At 44.0% G+C, this 23,169-nt stretch overlaps 1 protein-coding gene across 1 annotated transcript in view; it reads left to right on the forward strand.

Moving 5' to 3' along the window:
- Positions 1-2,516: 2,516 nt before the first annotated feature.
- The window catches only part of JADE1 (jade family PHD finger 1), a 42,635-nt gene continuing 21,982 nt past the window's right edge, over positions 2,517-23,169 (forward strand). The window contains exons 1-3 of the mRNA XM_034064471.1: positions 2,517-2,534; positions 3,398-3,524; positions 12,242-12,319. Of these exons, the coding sequence (XP_033920362.1) occupies positions 2,517-2,534; positions 3,398-3,524; positions 12,242-12,319 (223 nt within the window). The remainder of the gene's footprint in view (positions 2,535-3,397; positions 3,525-12,241; positions 12,320-23,169) is intronic.

Here is a 23,169-nt window from a genome sequence, read left to right on the forward strand (position 1 = left end):
ACTGTGTTATGTGCTACAGACCAGGACAAAGGAGAGGATATAGTTTAATCATTAGAAACCTTGGATGGGGAGGCATGACTTTAGGTTTCTATTCCTGGTTTTAATGCTGACTTAACATGTGACTTGTGCAAATGACTTAACCTTTGTATGCCCCTGCCTACCAAAACATAAAATGAATATTATAATCTCCATTTCTCAAATATTGTCATTAAAAAGACTAGTCTCCCTGTTACAAGCACCATGTTTGATAGCATGTTAAATATAATGCTCCGCTGTAAAGATTCATTTTCATCCCTCTCCATCCTCATCCCTTAATGGTACAACTTCTCCTTACTGGGGTTCTGGCTCATACACCCAGTTAGTAACCTCTCACAACAATTATATTTCAATAAAACAAAGGAACTATAAAACAAAAATGAGTCTTGTGTGCACAGGAGAAAGCACATCTTTGGAGTATGGCCTGTGAGTATGCAATCACTCCTACAAGCAATCCTGGGAGCTGTAAACCTCAGCTTCAGAGTAAAAGGAAATAACATACTACTGGGCTTAGTCTTTTTGGCCCCTCTAATGCAGACACACCAAAATTCAGTGCTTCTAGACAAAGAGAAGGAAGAAAAGGCCAGGGAACTGATTAACTTTTATGCATTATTCTGTGAAGTGGCCAGGTGCTGTGTTGCCATAAACGTTGTATTTGGATTAGACAGAACTGTGATAACCGTGTTCCTCTACAGCTCATACATGAGCTCTGTGAGCAAGTTTTATTTCTGCAGGAGTTAAAATATTGTGCTTAGGCAATTTGGAAGCAGTATAGATTCACATCTGCATGATTGAAAATGGTCCTGTCCTGTGTCCCCCCCTGCTCATGTGAGTAGACCAACTAGAGACAGAATGGATCTCAACAGGATTTGGCTCAACTATGTATCCGCCTTATCTCACTGCAATAGGCACACATCTCACAGAAGATGCTAAAGCTCTCCGGAAGTTCTTACACTTGAAGATCAAGTGCGACCTAAAGTCTCAGCAGTGCTGGGTTGGATCTGGGCTGTGTTCTTTCCCTAAAGTTCCTAATCTTTCAAATAAAGGAGGAGAAAATGGAATTAGAAGTTCCAAAGAACTGGAACTAAAAGAGCAGAAGAGTAGTTTTAGGTTCTGAGTAAGACTTGGGCTAAGTTTAACAGTGGGAAGGAACTCAACATCGTTAGCTCCATCTTCCTGTGTGGAGACTGCAAGAATTAGTGGAAAAGATTCCTCCTCAAAAGGCATGGGGTGGGGGGAAGGGAGAGGGGGGAGAGGGGAAAGGGGGGGAAGAAGCTAAAGTATTTTATCAGACACTGCTGCAGCAACAGATTTCCATGAAAGGCTGGGAAAAAAGTGCTGAAAAAGCAAATATTCTTTCCCTGTCTTTGTGCATTTGCTCAGAAATAAGTCAAGCAGGAGAAATCCAGAAACTATATAAAAAATCAAGGAAAAATATGAGTGACTATATCTGATGAAACAACTTGGAGAAGGGACCAGAAGTTCTGTGTGGTAGTACAAACCCTTACTCCAAGCCTTATACGTATTCTTAGAATGCTCCTGGAATGGGTGTTAATACTGATCCAAAGATGACTGAAGGAGGCACACAGTCTAATGACATTATTTATTATAACAAAGTAAGATACAGTCCATGAGCCCCCAAGGTGCCTGAAGACCACCGAGTGAAAAAATCCTCTACTCTAACCTGTTCCAGGGTTTATACCACAGCATGGCACATGCTGCTTAGATAATACAGATCAACAAAGCTCTAGTCTCTGACCCCCTTGGCAGTATTGACAATCAGTGCATACATGGGGTAGGTTCCTGGGAGCTCAGGAGTGAGATGATGGGTGTGTGGATGTAAATATGGCAATAAGCAGATTATTTATCTGACCTGGTCTGTCACGCAGATGATCACAGGTGCACTGAATGGCAAAGAGCTGAGGTCTTGATCCTGTGAGAATGAGTGACTTTAACTGGAGTGCTGGTCTGGACATCCAGGGAAGTGAATACAGCAAATTGGTGTGTTTTCTGATTTTCATGGAGATGAAAACAAAGAGAATCAAAGGCTTTTAGGCTCTACAACATGAAGATGCTTCAGGCTGTTCTACATATAAACCCACAACTGTCCTATTTTCATAGTGAAAAAATACCTTGGGGCAGGGAAAGGTTATTTCTGTAGTGAAGTACAACTTCTTAGGATGCGTAGCAATGCAAGTCCTGTGTCATTCTTGGGTAGGTAGGTGGGTGAGACGGCAGGATGAATGGCTCCGTTTGCATGGATGAGTAATGACCCAGTTCCTCTATTGAGCTAAGGTGGGATTCTCTGGCAGACTGCTGTGGAGGCTGCATTAATGTGTATTTGCAGTTATGGGGATCACATTCCACAGACTGCCTTAATTCTGGGATTATGCCGAATCTTCTCCATAGTGTTCATTACCTCACACTGCATTTGCTCAGGAACTCTGCTCAAAAGGGGGAGTTCTCTTTCAGTCGGGAGCATGGGAGCATGGCATGAGGTAAAGCGATTTATGTGGGAAATAAAGAAATACGCATTCATACTTTTTTTCCCCCTATTTTTAATAATGGGAACTTTAGCATGTAATTTGGTGCCAATTTAAGGTAATTTGATTTCCTGCTAGAAAGATGTGAACTGAACCGCAGCGTGTGTTAGCTCTTTCTGGTCTTTCCTAAGTGTCAAAGTTGGGAGCTGCAGGGGTAGCGCTGGGGCTGAAATGGGGACCCTGCAGTTTTATTCTTGCCCTGGCAATTACTCCCTGTGTATGCGGCCGCACCGTTTAACTCGTGGGTGCCTCAGTTTCTCCGCCTCAAACCCAGCACACTGTGTTACTCACAGGGAGCCTGTGCAGCACTGTAGCTCCTGCTTGTGCAATCGGCTGGAGTTCTGAGGAGCGAAGAGGCAATGGTGGCAGGGTAACACCAGCAGTGCCACGGCCGGGACCTGGTGCAGACACCATCCGCTTCCCAGCTGCCAGCCCTGCGCCGTCGGCTCCGCTCGTCCTCCGTCAGGCCGCTCCAACACCGGCGCGGCCGCCTTCCCCCCCCCCGGTCTCCGGCCAAGTGGGCACAACCGGGTGCTGAGCACCTCACCGGGGGGGTGTCGGCTCCGATACGGGCCAGGCCTGCCAAGAGTTAACGTTGGCTCCCGCGGGGCCGCCCCCTCCCTGGCGGTACGAGATTATTATCCCCCCCCCTCCTTCCCCCTTCCCTAGCCTTCCAGTTTTGGCAGGGGATTAAAGCAGCTCCCCCCTGTGGCAGCAGTGACCCAGAAACGAGTTTGATTCACGGAGTCCTTCCTCCATAACAAGTCCAAACGTCAGTCAGAGGGAGTCTCTGTGTGTCTGTGGTGTGTGTGGCGCAGGGAGCCGCTCTCCGCGCCCGCTGCCCTGCGCCGCGCCGAACTCATGAGGCGGCCCCGAGCCCTCCGCGCAGGGGGAGCCCGGCCGCCCTGCCCGCCCTCACCGCCGCCGCCGCCCCGCCGTCAGCAGGTAACCGTGCCCGCCGCGCCAGCCGGGGGAAGCCGGCAGCACAGCCATGTTTGATGGGGGTTTCTTGTCGCTCCGGAGGCGGCAGGAGAGCAGTTCGGTGCCGAAGGTCGCTGCCTAGTGGAAATAAGATAGTACGTCATTAACATGGCGCCAAGAGCCGCGCGGCTCGCTGAGGGGCGAGGGGAGGCGGCCGACTTGCGGCTCCGCTATCCCACAAGCAACTTGTGCCGGGCCGGGAGGGACGGGGCGGTGGGAGCAGGGCGGGGAGGCTGCGCCGGTGCCGGCACCGGTGTCTTGTTCCGCTGCCGCAGGCGACGACCGCGCAGCTCCCGAGGTGCTGCGGCCAACGGAGGAGCCGGCCCCGCGCCTCGGGCTGCGCCGGGGGCAGAGCCCCGGGGGCATCGGCCGCCGCGGGCAGCATTGGAGTAACTTGGTAGACAGACGGCAATAGTAGAGCGCAGGTCCTGCTCGGGTGGTGATGTGTGGGAAGGGGGCGGGGGGAGCCATGGCCACTGACTGTCACCGTGATACCCACATGTCCACTAGACCCATCGGCGACAGCGTGTGCGTGGGGGAGGAGGTGTTCGGGGTGTGCACAAGCAGCTCTGTAACTACACGGACCCCCCCGGGCGCGCTCGGCTTTCGCTTGCCGACCAAAAATGCTTGGAAAGCATAAAAACTGCTCATCGGTGAAATGAAGCACAAGTTGTTCTGCGCCGCAGCCGCCCAGCCGTGCACTGCCGGAGTGCGCTAGGGCACAGGCACCGGGGGGGACAGCGCTGGGGGGGCCGCTAGAGGTACCCCCGGATTGCTCACGGTGTGTCCCGCTGCGGAGCCCGCAGTACACGTGTTGCGAGCAGCCCCCCGGGCAGGGGCGGCAGCGCTGCGGCCGGCAGGTGCAGGGCGAGAACCGGCACGGGATGGTGTGAGGTGTGCGGGCTCCGGGCAGGACGGGGCTGTGCGGGGTGACCGGTGTGGCTGTGCCCGTGGTTGTTGACGAGGGAACCGAACGGCACCGGCGGTGTAGGAACGGGAATGTAACAGAGCAAGAATTGCTGCGGCGGCAAACGGCAGAAGTTGGTTGGGCGCCGGTGTGGGGAGCTCCGCGATCCCAGTGCAGGCGGGATGGGGCTGTGCTAACAGCCCTGCGGCCCGGCCTCCCGTTGGAGGTGAGAGCTTCTCCACCGGTATTCCACTTGATGCAATTAGACAAAGCCGCCCGGCTGCTGCCACCCTGCTGGTCCCTGGGCTCGGATACCCGCCTGCGTTCTGAGGCCGTTTGGGGGTTTTATTTTCATTTTAATTTAGTGTTTTTTGTCTTTCCCTGCCGTTCGCGCCCGCCCGTTCATTAGCGATAGATAGGCGGTGGGGCGGTCGTTATTTCGGGAGGGTGGAGGCAGAGGGTGTTTGTTTGTTTGCACCGCCTGCTGGTCGGTTTCCTGTGACAAGAGGTGATACACAGTTTCCAGAACTGTCTGGGAGTGGGAGGAGAGACAGACACAAAATGAGCTCAAGTCTCGTCCGTGCTGCTGATGCTGCTTCATCCGCCGAGCCGCCGTCCCATCTCCCCCTCCGCAACGCGGCCATGGGGATGGAGGGGTCGGGAAGGTGCTTCGGCTGGTTCGGGCAGTGCCACAGCTTTGGGGGTACCAAGTTTGATCTGTGGCCGGTGCCGAGCGGATTGGTGCTGCCGGCGGCGGAGAGGCAGAGGGAGCCGAGAGGAGGACGAGGGGCCGGGGAGGTGCCACCCCCCGCGGGGAGGTGCAGCGAGGCCGCTTCTCTCCTCCCTTGTGCCCGTTCTTCGGCGGCTCCGGGGTGGGCACCGCCAGGCCGGGAGCTGAGGGACAAGGAGGAGGAAGGAGCCGGCACAGAACCCGGGGCGGGAGGCGCCGGGTTTGAATGGAGTCTTGGAGCTCCGGCTTCCCCCAACCGCACCGCCGGCTCGTTGGGGTCGGGAGAGGCACAGTTCACCTGGAAGGCGGTGCAGAAGGCCACGCTTCCCGGACGAGGGCGTCCTCTCGCTAGCCTCTCCCTCCGTCTCTTCCCTCTGCTGACAGCTGTATGGGGATAAAGTTTATTAGATTCGCCTATCGGTGAAGTCCGCGGGATTTTGATACCTGTCACTAGCCCAGCAAGGACTGGCCATGTGTGACATAGAACCATAGTCCCTTCCAACCCCAAACCGTTCTGTATAATGTATCCAGTTCCAAGCCCTTGGACATCTTCCACTAGACCAGGTTGCTCCAAGTCCTGCCCAACCTGGCCTTAAACACTGCCAGGGATGGGGCGGCCATGGCTTCTCCGGATAACCTGTGCCAGGGCCTCAGCACCCTCACAGGGAAAGAGCTTATTCGTAATATCCAATGTAAACCTCCCCTCTGTCAGTTTAAAGTCATCCCCCCTTGTTCTGTCACTATGTGCCCTTGTAAAAAGTCCCTCTCCAATGGTTTGTGTGGCCGCACACCAGCGTTAAAAATAGATTGCTGCTTCTTGGTAGCTGCTAGGTACTATTAGAAATTCTGATAGCATTTAGCAACACATTTTAGTTGACACTTTAACATAAAAGCAGGAGGATGCTTTTATACCAGCCTGGGTTTTGGTTGGTTTTTAGAGGAAGATGTAGCTGTGATTTGGAATAATTTCCTTTTTAAGCAGGCACTGTCTTTTAAGTAAGTCAAAAGCTGCCCACACTTGCAAACCTAAAACCTTCGTAAAAGTTATGCCAAAATATGCTTGTTATGATTCTATTTCTAGAGGTTTCTCACACTCAGTGGGATATTGTTGAAACAGCAAGGGTTGTACGTTTTAGTTGCAGGATTTTCCCTCTGGCGTCAGATATCACTCGCTCCCTGCTTTTGAGCTATGTTTAATACATATGTTTAAAATAATAATAATAAACTCCCCTTTCCCCTCACAGCTGCAGATTTCCCTTCCAGCTCCTCTGGTTTCATTCCCAGTTCACAGAATACTGTAAAAAACCCCAAAAAACAGCAACCCAAACCCTTCCAGTCTTTCCTCTGCTGTTTTCTGCATGTGGTTAGTACTGCTGCTTTGCGCTCCTGTTTTCAGCTGGAGCTGACCAAGCTGACAGCTTCTTCTGTATGCAAGCGATGAACTGCAATGGGTGGCAGGGTGGGTTGAATCAATTCATGGAGCCTAGTTTATCATTGCTCAAGGTTTTGGGCAGTCAGTTCCACCGGCACAGTTTGGGAATCCTTTCCTGCCACTGCCCAGGTTGTAGTGTTAAGAGCTGACTTGCACAGGTGCATAAATAAGCATGTGGATTGCTGAAAAGTGTTGGGCTCCTACATCCAAATTGTGCTTCTGCCTTTCCTTGTCAGATTTCAAATAGGTGTGCTGAAGTCAGCAGGAATACTCCTTGTTAAGAACACTCTTGGCATTGGGACATACTTTCTTGTTTCATGAGACTTGGAAGATGTTTTTATCCCAATTCAAGGTCTGGCTCTTTTATACTGTGGACTGTGCTATGTAGTATTGCACTATTTATTTAAATAACTCTCTGTGACCATAAAATGTTGCTGTTGAAGCTTTCCTAGGGATTTCAGAGGAATAATAAAGGTTTACATGGCTTTTACCTGTTTGTGAGATACAAGCCAAATGTCTTCATCCGCTGTCCATGTCATTAAGACTATGTCACACTTCCATTTGTATAATAAGTGTTTTGAAGTGATTTCTTGTTTACTAGAGATAACTAGGTCTTAGTTTCATTGCAGTTAGTGGGTTACTTTCAGTAAAAGCCAGTGTTTCAGTTTGTCTTCAGGGTGTACATCTGTCATAATTCTGCTTTCTTCCCATTCTGTCTCTGCAGCTGTTCAGTGCAGTTCATTGTAGTGACACACGTTAGCATGGTTACAGTTAATTGTCAGGGCTTCAATTATACACTCCTTTCACCCAGAGGTTTGTACAGTCCTTGTAGTAAGAGTTGTGCTATGTAAAACCTTTGACCTGAGGATATAGATTTTTTCATGTATAATTATTTTTCAGAATCTGGCTCTGTTTAGCTATTTGCATAACAAAGAGTGACACACTTTATATGTTCCTATTTGATCATGTCTCTCTACTGGGGTCAAACAGAGAGGAAAAAGTATATGGTGTTCTTAAGTGTGCAGTAGTAACATAAGTTCTGTGATGTGTTGCACATAGGCCTACTGCTGTGCCAGCTTTAGGGGGGATTTCTGCTCTGAAGAAGCTAGGAATAAGGGTTTGGATTTGTTTTCACTCTTAACCTGTGCAACTCCTGGGATTTCTGTGCAAGAAATAGAAGTAAGAAGAAGGATCTTGGTGTTACTGCCCAGCATGGTTTGTGGCTTATGTTGGTCCTGTCATCAGAGGAGCATGATAATGCGTATTGGTAAAAATAGTGACCAGTGAATTTGCTGTACAGTGTCATGTTGCTGGTTCTAACCCACTGTACTGCATCTGCCAACAGATACTCGGAAGTGGACAGCAGTGTCTGTATTCCTAACTGTGTCTAGTTACTTGTGTAGAATTAGGTATTTGTTGCTCACCTCCACAAGGATCTGGAAATCCAGGTGTGATTTTGTGGCCTGACATTGATTATATGAATATCATCCAGTCATTTCATTTGCATAGCATTTTACAAGTATGTTAGAAAAGGTTTAGTGCTTTCTCCCAAATGCAATAGCCAGAAGACACATTTCACAAAGTGTAATCTTACCTTTAAAAATGTACCATGTAAATCCAGAGTTATGTTTGTGTGTTTGAAGTTTGTACCTAATCCATGAGTAAAGCTTTGCTTCCAGAGCTAGCATGATGAGAAAGGATGGAAGAGCCACTGATGACTATGGTTGAAGGCTGGTGTTTGCCTGAGTCCATGTGTGTGTTTTGTTGTTGTCTGTGTGTTGATCTCTCTCTCCCTTTCTCCCCTTTCCCCCCAGTAAATGGGTAAATGCTATAATAGAGTCCTCAGGAGAAATAACTATCAGCAGATAACTGTCAGCATGCTGTGTGTTGGTCTGTCTGATTTCTGAATGGATGCTTTTAAAGTGAAGAAGCAATCATCTTTTCAAGAAATGAAACTGAAACGACATGCCAAAGTTGTTGGGTATTTACACGTGTCACTAAGGTCTTGGGGAATGCTTGGCTTGATGGTGCAGCAGCCTAGGGCTGCTGGAATCTTGTAGCTTCCCATGTGTGGGCTCACTCTGCAGGTGAACAGTATATGGGGAAATGCCCTTTTGGGGTAAGAATTTGGGAAGAACTCCTGTAGAGATGTTTCTGATGGGAGATACAGGGTTCAGGGGCACTGCTTGGTTGCCTGTTTCCTTGCTTCATTTTGTGAAGGGGGTTGGCAAGTTATTCTGAAGCATGGGTGGGTGCAGTGAATGTGTTGTGGAAACTTCTGGACTAAACAGAAATGATGTGGTTGCTTGCAGTTGTTGGGAATTACACTTGGTAACCTGGGTGGTCTCGTCCTGCAAGTACTGCAGACTGGATGCTTAGTTGTTACTTACTCTTGGTATAAATTTTAAAGCTTGTCTTAAATATTTCACCCTTTTTTATGCATATTTTACTTACAGGTATGGTGCTCACAGCCAGTATGTGCCATTAAACTAGCTGTGGTGCAGTCAATCTTGATGAGCCTGCATGTACTTTGGACTCGTTGGAATTGACAGGTGTACTTTAGTTTCAGAGTGAGTTTTATTGAGCTTGGAGTTGGACCAGATGCATTGTATATGCACCTGGGTATAGTAAGTGTGCGTCAGAATAAGTCAGGTGGAAAATAACAACATTTTCATGGCTGTGAAGGGCAAGAAATTAAAAGGAAAGTAATATTTCTGGCCCTCAAATCTGAGATAAGGAAAGGAAAGAGAAGGAAATGAGTGATTTTACTGAAGAGTTTGATAGCTCTTCCATTCTGCCTTTTTCAGTGCAATAGTGATACCTCCTTATTTTTAGTTAATGAAAGAGTTACTATAGGTTTGTTGGTTTTGTTTTGGTTTTTTTTCCCTTCTTCTTGAAGATTAGAAAAGTGTTCCTTGAATTCACAGTATTCTCTAAACATGCTGGGAAGATCTGGTTGAGCAAGGAAAGCCTGTACCTTCAGTCTGCACCTAACCACCCCTGGGTTTATCTCAGATGCAGTTCTTGGGTGGCTTTGAGGTCACCATCACCCAGTAGAAACCAATAGTCTTTGAGCTACAGGCATTGTGATACCCTAAAGGACAGCATCATTTCAATATCTGTGTGGTTGTAGTTCTTCCTAGCTGTTGTAGTGTTATCTCTAGCATGTTTTCTGAACTGTGGATATGAACATCCAGTGGGAACAGTGTAAAATTATTTTAGAAGTTGAAAAAAACTCTTTTATTATAATGGCAAAAGTTCCAGGGCATTGATCATGGGAGGTTTGAGACCTGCTCTAAGAAGCCGAATGCTGCTTTTTCCATCTGTGATTTAGCTCCCTGTAAACTCAGGTTCAAAGATGAGAAAATGAGATCGCTGGATTTTAACTGCCCCCTCCAAGGAATCTCACAGAAGCTTCATCAGATGGTGTATTTCCTTGACTTATCTTTGAGAACACAAGCTTTTCACAGGCCAGCTTCAGAAACCTGACCAGAGTGGACAAGGAAATTAGCTGTCTTGTCTCATATTCTGTACTGCAGGAAAGTGGCTTCTGTTCTGTCTTCTCCTTTTTCCTGCAGAACTGTGGAGAGTGTTTGGACTGGGAGGCATGAATACCACTCTATCCTTTAAACAATACCAACAAGAAAACTGTTTAGTTTGTTGGGGATTATTTAAACACCAGCTAGGAAGGAGAAGCTTCCTGGTCTTCCCTTACTTTGTGAATTTGCAGAAAGTAGGGATGGGAAAAGATGAACTCAAAATGTGTATCCAGAAAGATGTGGAGGAGGAGGATGTCAGATTTTCTTACTCCTTGCAAGGGCATGAGTGTGTCTTAGTATACATGCCCTATGTTACTTTGCATTATGGTACATGGTACTTTTCAGACTATGCAAGAATGCACCAAGACCAGGAATATCCCAGCTACATTTGTGAGATAACTTATTTTTGTACTTTCTTCCATATCCTTGGCCTTGTAGCAGTTAAGTGATTTTTCAGTCTTGACCTGTTCTAGACCTGAATGTTGGTTTTCTGTGATGATTGTGTCAGAACTTGGCTTTGGACCTACTACATTGATACCAGATGCGTATTCAGATGACTTTGATGGTCCAGGGTGATCTGGGTATTTATTCATTGGCAGCATTTCTGTCTGCCATACACACAGAGTTCTGGTCTGCTTCAGAGCAATTCTTTCGGAGAGAATTCTAGCACTGTAAGAGGTTGTCATTTATGATTCTTTATTCTCTGGCGTTAGACATTATCTGTGAACTTCTACTCTGCGAAATGATAACAAAAGGTTTTGGTGAAGTGAGCCATTCAGTTTACCTTCAGTGAGCCAAGTGTGCAGCTCAAAACTGTTGGAAGCTTCACAGACAACCATGTTAAATCCCACTTTGGAAGGTAACTCTGGGAGGGAGGCTTTCCCCCACCTCTGTTTGCAAGTATAGTGTAAAAAATGCTCAGTGAAAAGAGTTTTGTTGAAGGCTTTCCAAGAAATCTCAGCTCATGTGAAAATGAGGTTAGATTTTCTGTACATACCTAGAAGCAAAGAAGTATTTCAGCATCATGATTTCGAAATCTGTGCCTCTGAGGTACGTATGAGGGCTTTGCTGCTAGCAGAACACTCAGACCTTATTGATACTGTGATTGATATGTGGTAAGCACAGAATCAAGGGGTTTGATCTGCTTCTGGAATCCTTGTCATTTTAACTCATGGTGGATGTGCCGTTCTACACTTGTCATGTTTTTTCTGCTCTTCAGCTTGCACCTTTTAATAGCTTTATACATGTAAATGCACACTAGCTATTTACAGCTTCTCTGAGTTTGATTTCATTCCACAAAGAATACTTGTGAAAATACCAGCACCCCGTGAATAGCAGTTAAAAAGATACTGAACTTCTTGTCTTTACATCACTGGCTCATGTGCAGTTGAACTCAATACTGGTAGAAGTCTGGCAGTTTATAGGAGCTTCTGTGCAGTCAGTTGGTGGTCTGATTCCTGAAGCACAGTGTTGGGTATGTGCCTGCAGGAGGAATTAGCACTTTCACTGGAGAGAGTGGTGCTTTCCAAGGCATAGGTGATGCATGTGTAGTTAATGTGGGAAAACTTGGCTTGCTATTGCTGATACTTCTTTCATATGTGTATATATATAAATACACATATATATGTGGATGACTTTAAACTTTGATTTTGTAAATCTGGCACTTTAAACAGGAATAAAATGGTTCCAGTACCATATTAGCCAAAGCAAATATTTACACTAGCAGTACAAATGTTATTGTATTACAAATCCAGTGTCAGAATGGGCAGGGGAAGTCAAGCACATTGACTGCAGCTATTTAGTGATTTTAAGACCTCTCAGAAGAAAATAGGCTCTTGCTTAGGGGTGAAAGTGTTGGTGGGGCTGTCATCAATACTCTCCAATCTTGTTCACTTGCTCATCTGATGACTGCCTAATTAAGCATCCCTGAGAGAGTCACTGTTCATATTTCAGATGCTGTTTAAAGTTGTTTGTTTTCCTTTGTGTGCTGTAAATCCTCGAATGCCATCAGAAACACAACTTGATGACTGTGTATTATTATCTTGGGTTAAGTGCTGTCTCATTGCTTTACAGGCTGCCTGCTGTTTCCCGGGGAGATCATGAAACGACGTCGGCTTCCTAGCAGCAGTGAAGATTCTGACGACAATGGCAGTTAGTGCTCCTTTGTTGTACAGTGCAGTAGGTTATGAGTTTGGAAATACATTTTAATGCAGTGTTTTATGTGACAGAGGCATTTTGCATATTGGTTGGACTGGTAGGAAATGTGTATTATAAGGACTTAGTCATTCTGAGTGCAGCTGGACAGAAGATTGGGGATCCCTCCCACTGTATTGACTATACAGTGTTAGCTGGTAAGAGAAACAAGTGAAAAAGTAGGTTGTCTTATTTAAAATCTTTTCAAGCAGCATAATTTATCATTGCAAGGACAAAATTTGTATGGAGACATCTGCTGACATTGTCCACAGCTTAGTATCTAATAGAAGTCTGCATTAGGATTCTCATACTCTCTTATGCAATGGAAGGGTATATTGCTTCGAACTTCAGAAGGAAAGATTGATGGTGCACAGAAGTTTTTCCTTACTTCATTTGAAGATTATCTTATTTGATGAATAAAGAATTCTAATTCAGTAGATAAGTAATTTGGATACAGAATGTATTTAGTTTTTTAACTGTTTGTGTGCTGACATAACTAACATTGAGCTCTTAATGGTGTTTTGTATTCCAGAGATTGATAATCTTCCATTAAGCAGGAAATAAAAGGGGGGGTGGAGGGAGAGAGGAAGGTAAAATGGCAGTTTGGGAAACGTGCCAGGGTGTTTCATTTACCCAAACAAGCAAGCTGATTGTACCTGGCAATAGTGCAGCCTAGCCAGTTGTCAGAGAGATTTCCCTGGTTTTAATTTGATCTCTCTGGGTGCACATCTTCAAATCTGAAGTCTTTTATGAGACTTCAGTTTGAAATGTAACAGCAAATGGTCAGGGAGGTTTTCCAGGTGCTTCTGCAAGCTTTGCTCTGAGAAGCAGAGCTACACCTGTGCTACACTGTGGGCCTGCACAGGTGACTGCTTCATCTGCGTTTCTTAGGTGTGCCTGTGCTGCATGAGAGTCTGCTCAGGTATGGCCAGATCTGCACCCTGAAAACCCTAGGCAAATTGTTGCTGATGTGAAGTAGTGGTAAAAGTATTGGAGGAGGTGAGAGCTAGCAAGCCTATAGGAGTTAGTTCAAATGAGGACTGAGTAAAATCTGTTGAAGAAGTGCAGGATTTGGCTTGGTTTTGGAGAGCTACCTGCAGTTGGGGGATTTTGGAAGACAAAAATGGGTAATTCAGACCCATTTTTTCTGAGTTAGAAGATTACTTGGGGTTTTAAAAATTGAAGTTGGTGTATTTTCTCAAATGTAGCCCATACTTCCCCAAAACAAAGATGTGTTTTTACTTGTAAGATAGACAAGTAGCTGCAAATGTGAGGACTTTCATTATAATTTTGCTTTACCTTTTTTTTTTGCTTTTCATTCCCTGGGAGCTTTGTATTATAGTGTTTCATTTTGGTAATACCGGTGTTTATTTTCACTCTTACTTTGACAATGTGATCCCCTCATGTGCCTTGTGTTACAGGTTTTACCAGGTAAATATGAAGGAGATGATTTTGGAATGGAGGCTCTGACACAGATACAATTGACTGATCTGTTGCTGATTATGGTGCTTGCTTGCAATGCCATTTGATGTATAGCAATCTGGAATAGAGCTGTCGAGTTACAGAATTATGTTTTCCAAAAAGCTGCATTTTCATCTGTTCCAGAGATCAAGATCTAAGGAAATGAGTTAGGGAAAGAAAAATGAATCCATGCTCTTTTAGAATCTGTCTGTGTTAAAGCCTAACTATTTGTTGAATAAGTTACATGGCAAAAGGCAGTTTAAAGGTATTCTCAAGTACTGATTGATATATATATACTGCTTCCCATTCATGAGGCTTCTTTTCTCTTGATTATGTTTCCCCTCCCCCCCCCCCCCCTTGTGAAGTTAGTGATCAGATTTAGGTACAGGCTCCTGTATTCATTCTGTTATAATACATATGTTTAAAAAGATCGAGGATTAATAATGAGAACATAGTGTAGGGACAGTGTCTCAGTCCTTCTGTCACTCACACTTGGCTGAGTACAATGCTCAGGCCCTTTCTACTTTTCATGTTATAGGGATACCAGTAGTTCCTCACTACTATGTGTTAATGGCAAAGGTCTCTTCTAACAGGTCTCACCTTCATTTAATCTTTAGTAGTCTTCAGTAGAATTACTGATTACTCTGACAATGTTCTTCTCAATGTATTTATAGTAGTGTTAGAAGGGGAAGCAAATTTTGTTGCCTAAAAAACCAAAAGGTAAAATTTTCTGGGCTCTGTGTTGAAGGCTTTAAGTTTTTTCACTGCCTCTTCTTCCTTCTTGGAGTTTCTGGAGTCAGAACACAATTAAATAGACTATTCTGAGCACTTCAGACAGATGTCCTCTTGTTGAAAAGTTGAAATTGTAATTAACAGTTGGAATCCTGTTGCCAAGCATCTGCTTCCCTTCAGTCAGTGGCACCTCTTGACTCTTCAGTGCACTTGTGGCATTCCCATCATACTGAACTCAATGGTCCTTCAGCTTAGAGCTCAGCACTGCTCTCCCTCATTTCATGTGGTGAGAATTTGGTCTCCATCTCTTGGGTTTCTTCAGTTCTGAAGTTGAGTTTTCATACTGTGCTTTAGGAGACTGTGGATCAGGTGTCTGAGGTTGGTCACGAGTGTCACTGGGTGAATGTGGTTAAAGTAACCTGAATGAGGATACTTGACTGGGGTAGACTCCAGCACATAAACTAACATCACCCGGAAAATATTTTGGCATGAAGAAGTACACATTCTACATTATTGAACTCAGGAACCCAAATATTTATAAGGTAATAATAATAATGCTACTAGTAACAGAAGTTATGGAAAAAGAATGAACATACAAAAACTGTTTTCTGTTAGTTGAACTGAATCAGTTTCCTTGGAAGTCACAAAGTTACAGCAAAATAAGCTTTATATCCTAAGCACTAAAAATGTATTAATGCTGAAGATACATGTACCTGTAGTTTTTCAGGGGCACTCTCTTTTTGTGAGCTGACAGAAGAGAGGATTATTTTTATTTAGGGGTGAAACATAGGACAGAAGAAAGCTTGACTACATGGCTGTGGTCTTTGAGTACATACATGTATTTACTGACTTATGTCATATTTTAGTGTGGCTGGTTATACGTTATTTGCAATATTTTAAAGCCTTGCACCTTAAAGAGGGAACCCTGACTTTTTTCATCGCTTCTTTTTTGCCTTCTGATTTGGTTCTTTCCCAAAAGCCAAGTGCAGACTTCAGACCCCACAAAGTGTTTCTTTTCTGCCCCTCAGCCTAACTGCTGTAAATCTTTAAGTCGCGTCCCCTTAAAGTGAGAGTTCTAAACCCTCATTTAGACATGAGGCCAAAATAGCATCTTTAAAGTGGTGAGCAAGAGGTATCAGTGCAAGTTGTACACAACAGTTCCACAGTTAGCCCCTGGACATCCGAATGTGTTCTGAGAGATTTTGTTTTCTGAAATTATAGCTCACTTCTGAATATTTATTCATGAGAGATAATTGAATGAAAAATGGCTGCAGATGTAGTTCAGGATTTTGAGCTTATATCTAAATACAGAAGAATGGTATTGGGAGAGGCGTGCGAAAGGGTTTAAGATTATTGGCACCTGAAAGTGATGGTTTTTGTCATCTGGCAGCTTGTTAGTTTCTGTCCCTTTCCAGGTAGCACTTTACAGCAGCTACAGTAGGTATATGAGCCAGGGCCATTATAAAAGCCTGATACCAGCTTCTTCAAAACCTGTATTAAGTACATTAGTAATGTTTACCTCAAACTCAGTCATGTCCTTTTTACCTCCATGGCTGGCTAGTGTGTTTGTAGTTTGTAAGCAATTGTTCCATTGTATTTCTACTTGCTCCTCCTTTGCAAAAACTCATCTTTATGATTCTGAGTCTTACTGTCATCAAATGTTAGATACTGAAGCTGTTTTATCTTTCCTACTCAGTCTTGACCTGACTTTTTAGCCTCTTTGGTCTGTAGATCTGCAAAAGTGGTTTGTGCTGAATGTTCCATGTGCTTTGCTTCCTGGTGAGATGAAGTTGTGCAGGGAGTAGTTTCCACTGATAGCTTCAGGGCATTCCTTTCGCACAAATTGCTTGGGCAATTGTAGGGATCTTGGGTGAAATCCAGGCTTTCCTTCATGTCAGAGAGAGTTTGGTCGGTGTCTTCCATGAGTAAAGAATTCAGAGCATGATTTTCTCCACACTTTACTGGCTCCCAGGATGCTTCTTCATTTGTTTGTGGAGGGGTTTTCAATTCACCACACTCCTACATGCAGAGTGTCTAAGAGAAAAACTGAAGACGCTTGCAGACAAAAAGTACTTTAAGATTTACAAGGTTTCACATCAGTTTCGAGAAATGAAAGATTTAATACTTACGGATTATGGAGTATAGTTCTGTAAATTAGATGGACCCTTATTCTATCTTTGCTAAACAAATGTTATTTTAAAGTTAAACACGTTTTGCCAATATCCATTGCTCTGGCTGAATGATGGGGATCTTAGGTTTAGAAAGGGCTTTTCATCCCAGCGGATTCCCATTGTGTTTGAGATGGATCCCAGAGTGCCTTCACAAAGGTTGCTGAGTACATAACCTCAGGTGTGTACATCATTTACCACGGAATTGCAGCTGCTGCTGGCCTGAGGTGTGGCACTTACTTAGCAGTATGAGTAATGCTGTGCACCATTGTATCAAAAGGAAGTGAAGAATGTGTTTTGGTTTTCAGTTGAACCGGCTGGTAGGTGAGGGATGGTGATAAATAGTGGAATGTAATGTAGTTACAGTGTGAGAATTTGGGTAAAATAGCAAGTTTAGCCGTTACTGCTGTGCTTTTGGACAAGGGTTTTGGCATTCAGATTTGATGCTGAGTGGTCAGAGCTAGCATATCATGTGAAGGTTATGGTCAGTGGGGTGGGGTGACTTGGTGGTGAAGTTGTTGCTCTTTTGAATGATTTGAAGGACTTATCTGGGATTTTAGGATATTGCTTCTGAGGAGGGGACATCACATAATCATCACAACCATTTTGGGAGGCATATGCCTTTCTTTACAGGACTGCTGATGTTGAATACACCTACCTCTGCTGGAGTTTTAAGGCCTGACTGACAATAGTTGTGTTACCAACCTATGAATGCTAGCTTGGGAGGTGCTAAATTTGCTTTGATAACCTGTATTAACCTTGTCCTAAAACTTTGCATACTGTTAATGGTAAGATATTGCTATGGTGGGAAGCCCTGGGCTAGAGAGTTAGACTGGCACTTGGGTCTTGTGATAAAATACAAAGTGGGGTCTAAGAATTCCTCACTGTTAAAAGAGTGTCATGTGCCTCTGCATGGCACATGTTATGTGTGTGGTCTTTGTAATTGTAAAACTCATGCGTGCAACTGAGAAAAGGGATGATAGGAGGGAACTTCATTGAACTGCTGTGGCAGGGAGCTGCCAAGGCTGTTATGTGTGTCAGATACTGAGCAATTGTGCCGTGTTGTTGTAAAGCACTGCAAAGATTGTATGGATCCATGTGTTGTTCAGCAGCTGCAGTTGGGTAGTTGTCAAATGGCACTACATCTTAAGTAGAATCAGTGTTGCTTTTTCTGTTTTGAACTTGAATGAGATTATTGTGTATTAATCGCTTTTGTATAAAGGTAAGGAAGATAGATGGGCAAATTCTTCAGCAACAGAAACATGAGAAGGGGAATCTGGCAGTGTGAAGCGATCTCATATGTTGTGTTTGCATACATGCTCTGTGATAAGGCCTGAAGACTTCTGCACAGACAGCTCTTTTCGTACCTGACATAATGGGAAGCTGCCCTTCAAATAGTCTGCTTCTGTTTTCTTTGTGTTGGAATTTGGGTCTAGACATGGAGTTATGTGTAAGTGATATGTGAAAAGTTGTGGGCCAGCCACTAAATGGGGAGAGTGAGCATCTATGTTTTCTCTTCAGATTGCAGATTGTTCTGACAGAGTATTGGCAGCAGCACCTAGTTTGACTCAGAGCTAGCTGAGGAACAGTACAGGCAGCTGGAAATGCCAGCGTTAAGCAGAAGTGACAGCCAGACATACATCCATGTCGGGGATGTTTTGCTCTGTTGTGCTGCCTGCTGTAATGGTGTAGCAGGAGTGTATTTACGGTGGGAGAACTGTTTTCAGATGCCTGGTGATCTGAGGCTTTGAAGTGTTCAGAGGCTGGAGCAGCAGGTAGTTCTCCAAGGACACAATGGGATGCCTTGCAGGTGGCTTTACAACAGCCCTGTGTATGATACATACTAGCTGAGCCTTTTCTGCTCATGCTGAGTAGTAGATTAGTTGTGGGTTAGAGGGTTTGAATTGCTTTGTTGGTCTAGTGGAGTTTCGTGTTTTGATGGACTTTTTTTGACTCAAAACATATCCTCGATCATTTAATAAATTGATACAGTTAAAATTGATTATGTTTTTCCTTCTGCAGAGTGTGTGTCCCTCACAAATATGGAGAGGGAATTCATGGTCCTTGATTTCTTCATTATCAGGAGGTGAATGCGCTACATACGCCCTGTAGTGGTATTATAGGAAGAGTGTATGGTATAAGGTGTATGTAATAGCCTAGGGGAATGGGAAGGTTTCTTACTTGTGTCTTAGAAGTCTCCTTTGCAGCACCATGAGTGTCCTAGAGCTTTGCCTCTCCTGCTGTGAATTGCACCTTGTTAGGAGTCTGGAATTTCTTCTTGCTTTTTGTCTGTAAGTGGATAAATGCAAAGGGAAAACTGAGACGTAGTAGAAGTATGATCCTCCTACAGTTCTCAGTGATGAACACCTTTTAAAACGTGAACACCTGTGCTGTCTGAAAGGATCATACCTGTAAAAGAATAAGCATGCTCTTGTTGTCTCTCCTGAGTGGTGATGGGTCTGGCTACTAGGCTAGTCCTTAACTTCCACAATGGTGTAACAGGATTGGCACTTAATGAGACACCTTTTATCTCTGATGTCTAGTGATAATAGTGATGTATGCTCTGGATGTGTTTGTTTAGCTTCGTGCTTTGGAGTTGTGTACTTTTCCTACTCATTGTTATTCACGTGGCTTTTGGTAGTGTGGGCTCCCTTAACATCTCATTAATTTTCCATCTGCTGTAGAACTCATTTGTCCCATGAGGTGTATAATGTTATCTTACAGAAGTTTTACGTCTGCCAAATCCCCATGATTCAGCCTTCCCTTATGTTTTTTGTTATTTTACCAAAACTGTGTTTAACTGTCTTGATCTTTAGTTGTTTCTCTAATCTTGGTGATCCTAATCCAGTTTAAGACTAAGGCTAGCATTCAGAAAACTGGTGATGAATATAGTCATTTTGAATACTTTAATGCAGGAGGATAATTTTGGTGAAAAGTGTCTGTAATCTTTCTAACATAACTCAATTAGGTTTGTGTGCTTTTACAAGCACAGAAGAGCTGTTTTGAATCTGTGTTTGTTTAGACCACAGTAGATTGTTCCTTCTGTACGATCCAGGAATGGTTCTTACTTCACATATTGGACATAAAAATCAGATCATTCATCACTGAAGTGATTGTAATTGCCTATGGACTTTTTCTTTCAGTGAGGTCCCTCTTCTGGATTAAGCATGAAAATGTGGAAAGGATGCTGAAAAGACACGTAACACCCTCATTTTCCTCCTGCACTTTTAATGATGCACTCAGAGTGGGTGGATTCCTTATTAATGAAAGCAGCTTTGGGTAATACAGTGACCTGGTCCTGGCACTGTTGAAGGCAGTGGTACTTTGCCATTAACTTTGATGGGAGCAGAGTTGAAAATCTGGTCTGAGATTTCCAGAGTGTTAAATTTAATACTGTTAGGGGCTGGATAGTTTACTATCATTAGGCTAGCTCCTTCAATTCCTTGTGGTTCTGTGTCTTAAGTGGTAGTGGTTTGACTCTGTGAATGCTGCTGCCGTATAGCTGGGTTCTGTTTATTCAGTGAGTAAATGTTTTCCGTATTGAAGCAAAGCCGTTGCCAAAGGTCATCTGTTAGCTATAGTTACAGATCTTAGTGGGTAGTAAAATCATAGTCCCATGAGAAATTCTTACACCTTTTTCTCCTAGTGTTATGTAGAGTCAGTTTACACTGCTCAGGAAAATACAACAGCTTCTTCAGTAACTTACTAAAAACATTGGTGAACACACACTGAAAGCATACAATGTCATGTACAAGGAAACAGCTATTACAGAACTACGTCAGAAACTATTTCTTCCCTTATTCATTGCAGGGAGTTAGTTGGCATGGAAAAAATACAGTATCTCCTGAGGAAGGCTGGCTGCATTTGAGTTGTCCCTTACACATAGGAATTCTATGTTGTGTGCTTTGGTATAGCACTTTAAAAAAAGTAATTTACAATGAAGTTTCTGTAGTTTTGGTGCTAAGAGTTGACCTTTCATGTTCATGGGACAGTTAATTGATCTGGTGGACTAAGCCTTGCGTAGATGGACTGTGTCTAAAACAGAAGTACACATTTAAGGCACTGTTTTGATGTGTAGCATCTGATGGAGTAAAGAAATGGAGAAGATACAGCAGGGATTATTTTACTCGTCACCCTTTGTGGCTTCTCTGTGGCATGAGAGAGACCTGGGAGTCCATCTTTTAATCCCCACAATAAAACAAACAAACAAGCCCCATATGCTGCTTGCTTACTTGTCTTCAGCTTATGGTAAGTTGTCATCAGAGCTGAATTACAGCACATGGGTAAAGATCCAGAAGTACATTGTACTGCTGCTACTGCTGTAATTTTCCCAGATGCATGCATTACTTGGGAACAGCTGGATTAAACCTCCATACCCACCAGCTCATTTCCCACAGAAACTTCTGAATCAAACACCACTTTGCCAATACAGGTTGGTGTTCTTAATTCCTTGCCTTGTGGGCTCCATCCCCCGGGCCCAGCAGTGTACAAAACACCCCAAACCACAGGTGAATGAGAAATTTCAAGTGTCTGACATGCTGGTGTAGTGGTCTGACTAGCGGAATATCTCGGTAGCAGATGGTTGGTCAGATATGAATGTCTTGCTGATGGAAAATACCAGAACCCACGAGAACTGAATACTGTCTGGGTGCATATGAATGTGGTCTGTCTTCTAGTGAAGCTCTTGATTAATCACATCTGCCTAAATGTTAAAATGTTTGTATTGTTGTGGTGCAGGAAAGATCTGTTTTTCTGTCGTGGATTTTAGCTGTCTATCTGACACTTTTGAGTGCTTACACTTACTTCTGTCTGCCTTTTTTAGCCTGAGTTTGGATAAGGCTGATAGGATCCTCAGAAGCAGTTTCTGCTGCTGCTTGTGGTTTTTCCTTAGTTTTCAAGGGAATGTTTAAGTGGAATGGTGGTTAAATGATCTTGGGAGTCTGATTTTCCACACGGATCAATAAATAGCAGTTGGTTGATTCTTTACTTCTTTTTCTTCCTTTTTTTTACCTCCTTCATAGAAATAGAAAATTGTAATTGTGAAATACAGGAGCTTAGGACAAGTGACCATGACTTTTTAAACACTTCTAAAATCACCAGCTTTTATATTAAAATGATGACATGGGCTTAAAATAATCTTTTCTGTATTCTTATGTCAGAAGATTTTTAGCTGTTTGCTCTGTTACCTTGCTTTAGTTTGACCACTATGCATGTCTATGTAACCTGTTACTCATTGCTGTATACAGAGCAGTTTCTGTCAGGGCAGATTCCTTAATGGAATCTGAAAACTGAAAAGAGAAGACAGAAGCATAACTATGACATAATGGATTCTTCTGATGACTTGTTACTAGCTGTGTCTTTCCAATGAACATCTTGGTCAGTTGCTTCACTTAGAACATGATTTTTCATTTTAAGAGTTTATCCCATCCTGTGCAATCTGGTTTTGAACAGTACTCTGATCCCTAAGAGGTTTTCTGCTGGATGATGTAAGGTGATGTTGTTTTTATGGACTGTAGCTTACACTTTCTACTCCTACTATCTATGTGCACAGGTAGTGGAGAAACAAGCAATGTGGGAAGGCCTTTGCATCTGTTTGTCTGTATTTAATGCTCAGAGTTACAAAGTCTGTGTTCAGAGTTCAGTGTGTAGGTCCTATCCTCCCTATCATACAGATGCTATTTCAAGTCCTTCACCTCTCCATCCCATGAGGATTTATTGGTTTGTTTTGTTTTTTTCCCATTGCTGCTGTGTAGTTGGGAGTACAAAATGCCTGCTGTCCCTGTAAATCTTCCTGAATTAAAACCAGTTGATTGGCACAGGTATAATACACTCTGGTGTCAAAGCACTACCTTGACAGCAGAGTGTAGGTGCTTTTCTCCTGTTACAATATTTCTGAAAGCTGACAGAGACTCTGCCAAAAGGTTTCAAGGCAAAGAGGTATAATTTGCTTGGAATGGAATGAATAATTATGCAGATGAAAATTACACAGCCACACGGAGAGATTTGCTCGGGAGAAGAGACAGCAACTTGTTTTTGTGGGCTCTGTGGTGTGCGCATGGCAGTGGGCTTCATTTTGAAGAGGCTTGCTCTTTGGCTGACCAAAAGAGGTATTTAGGACATTAATGTTAGCTTGAAAGAGTACATGTCTGGCTGCCAGCAGACCTCCTGGTCAGTGATTAATCTGTAGAAAGTGCTTTACTGATGCTCAGGGGGAAGCATGGTATGAGATAGCTTTCTTCCAATGCTGGGGGGAAGGCTGGTAAGTGCCATGCAGCCGATGCCTCTGTAAGTAGAAAATTACAGAACCAAACCAGAAGAGCCATCACTGAGGTTTACAACTGTGAGTAACTTTTATTTTATGGTTCGTTTTGAAAGAGTCTTTGGAGGTGTGTCACAGGAGCCTGCCTCTAGCTTACCTTAACTCGTACAGTCGCACTGAAGTCAATT

The sequence above is a fragment of the Melopsittacus undulatus genome, chromosome 7 (genome assembly GCF_012275295.1).
Source record: "Melopsittacus undulatus isolate bMelUnd1 chromosome 7, bMelUnd1.mat.Z, whole genome shotgun sequence".
In the NCBI taxonomy this organism is placed as follows: domain Eukaryota; kingdom Metazoa; phylum Chordata; class Aves; order Psittaciformes; family Psittaculidae; genus Melopsittacus; species Melopsittacus undulatus.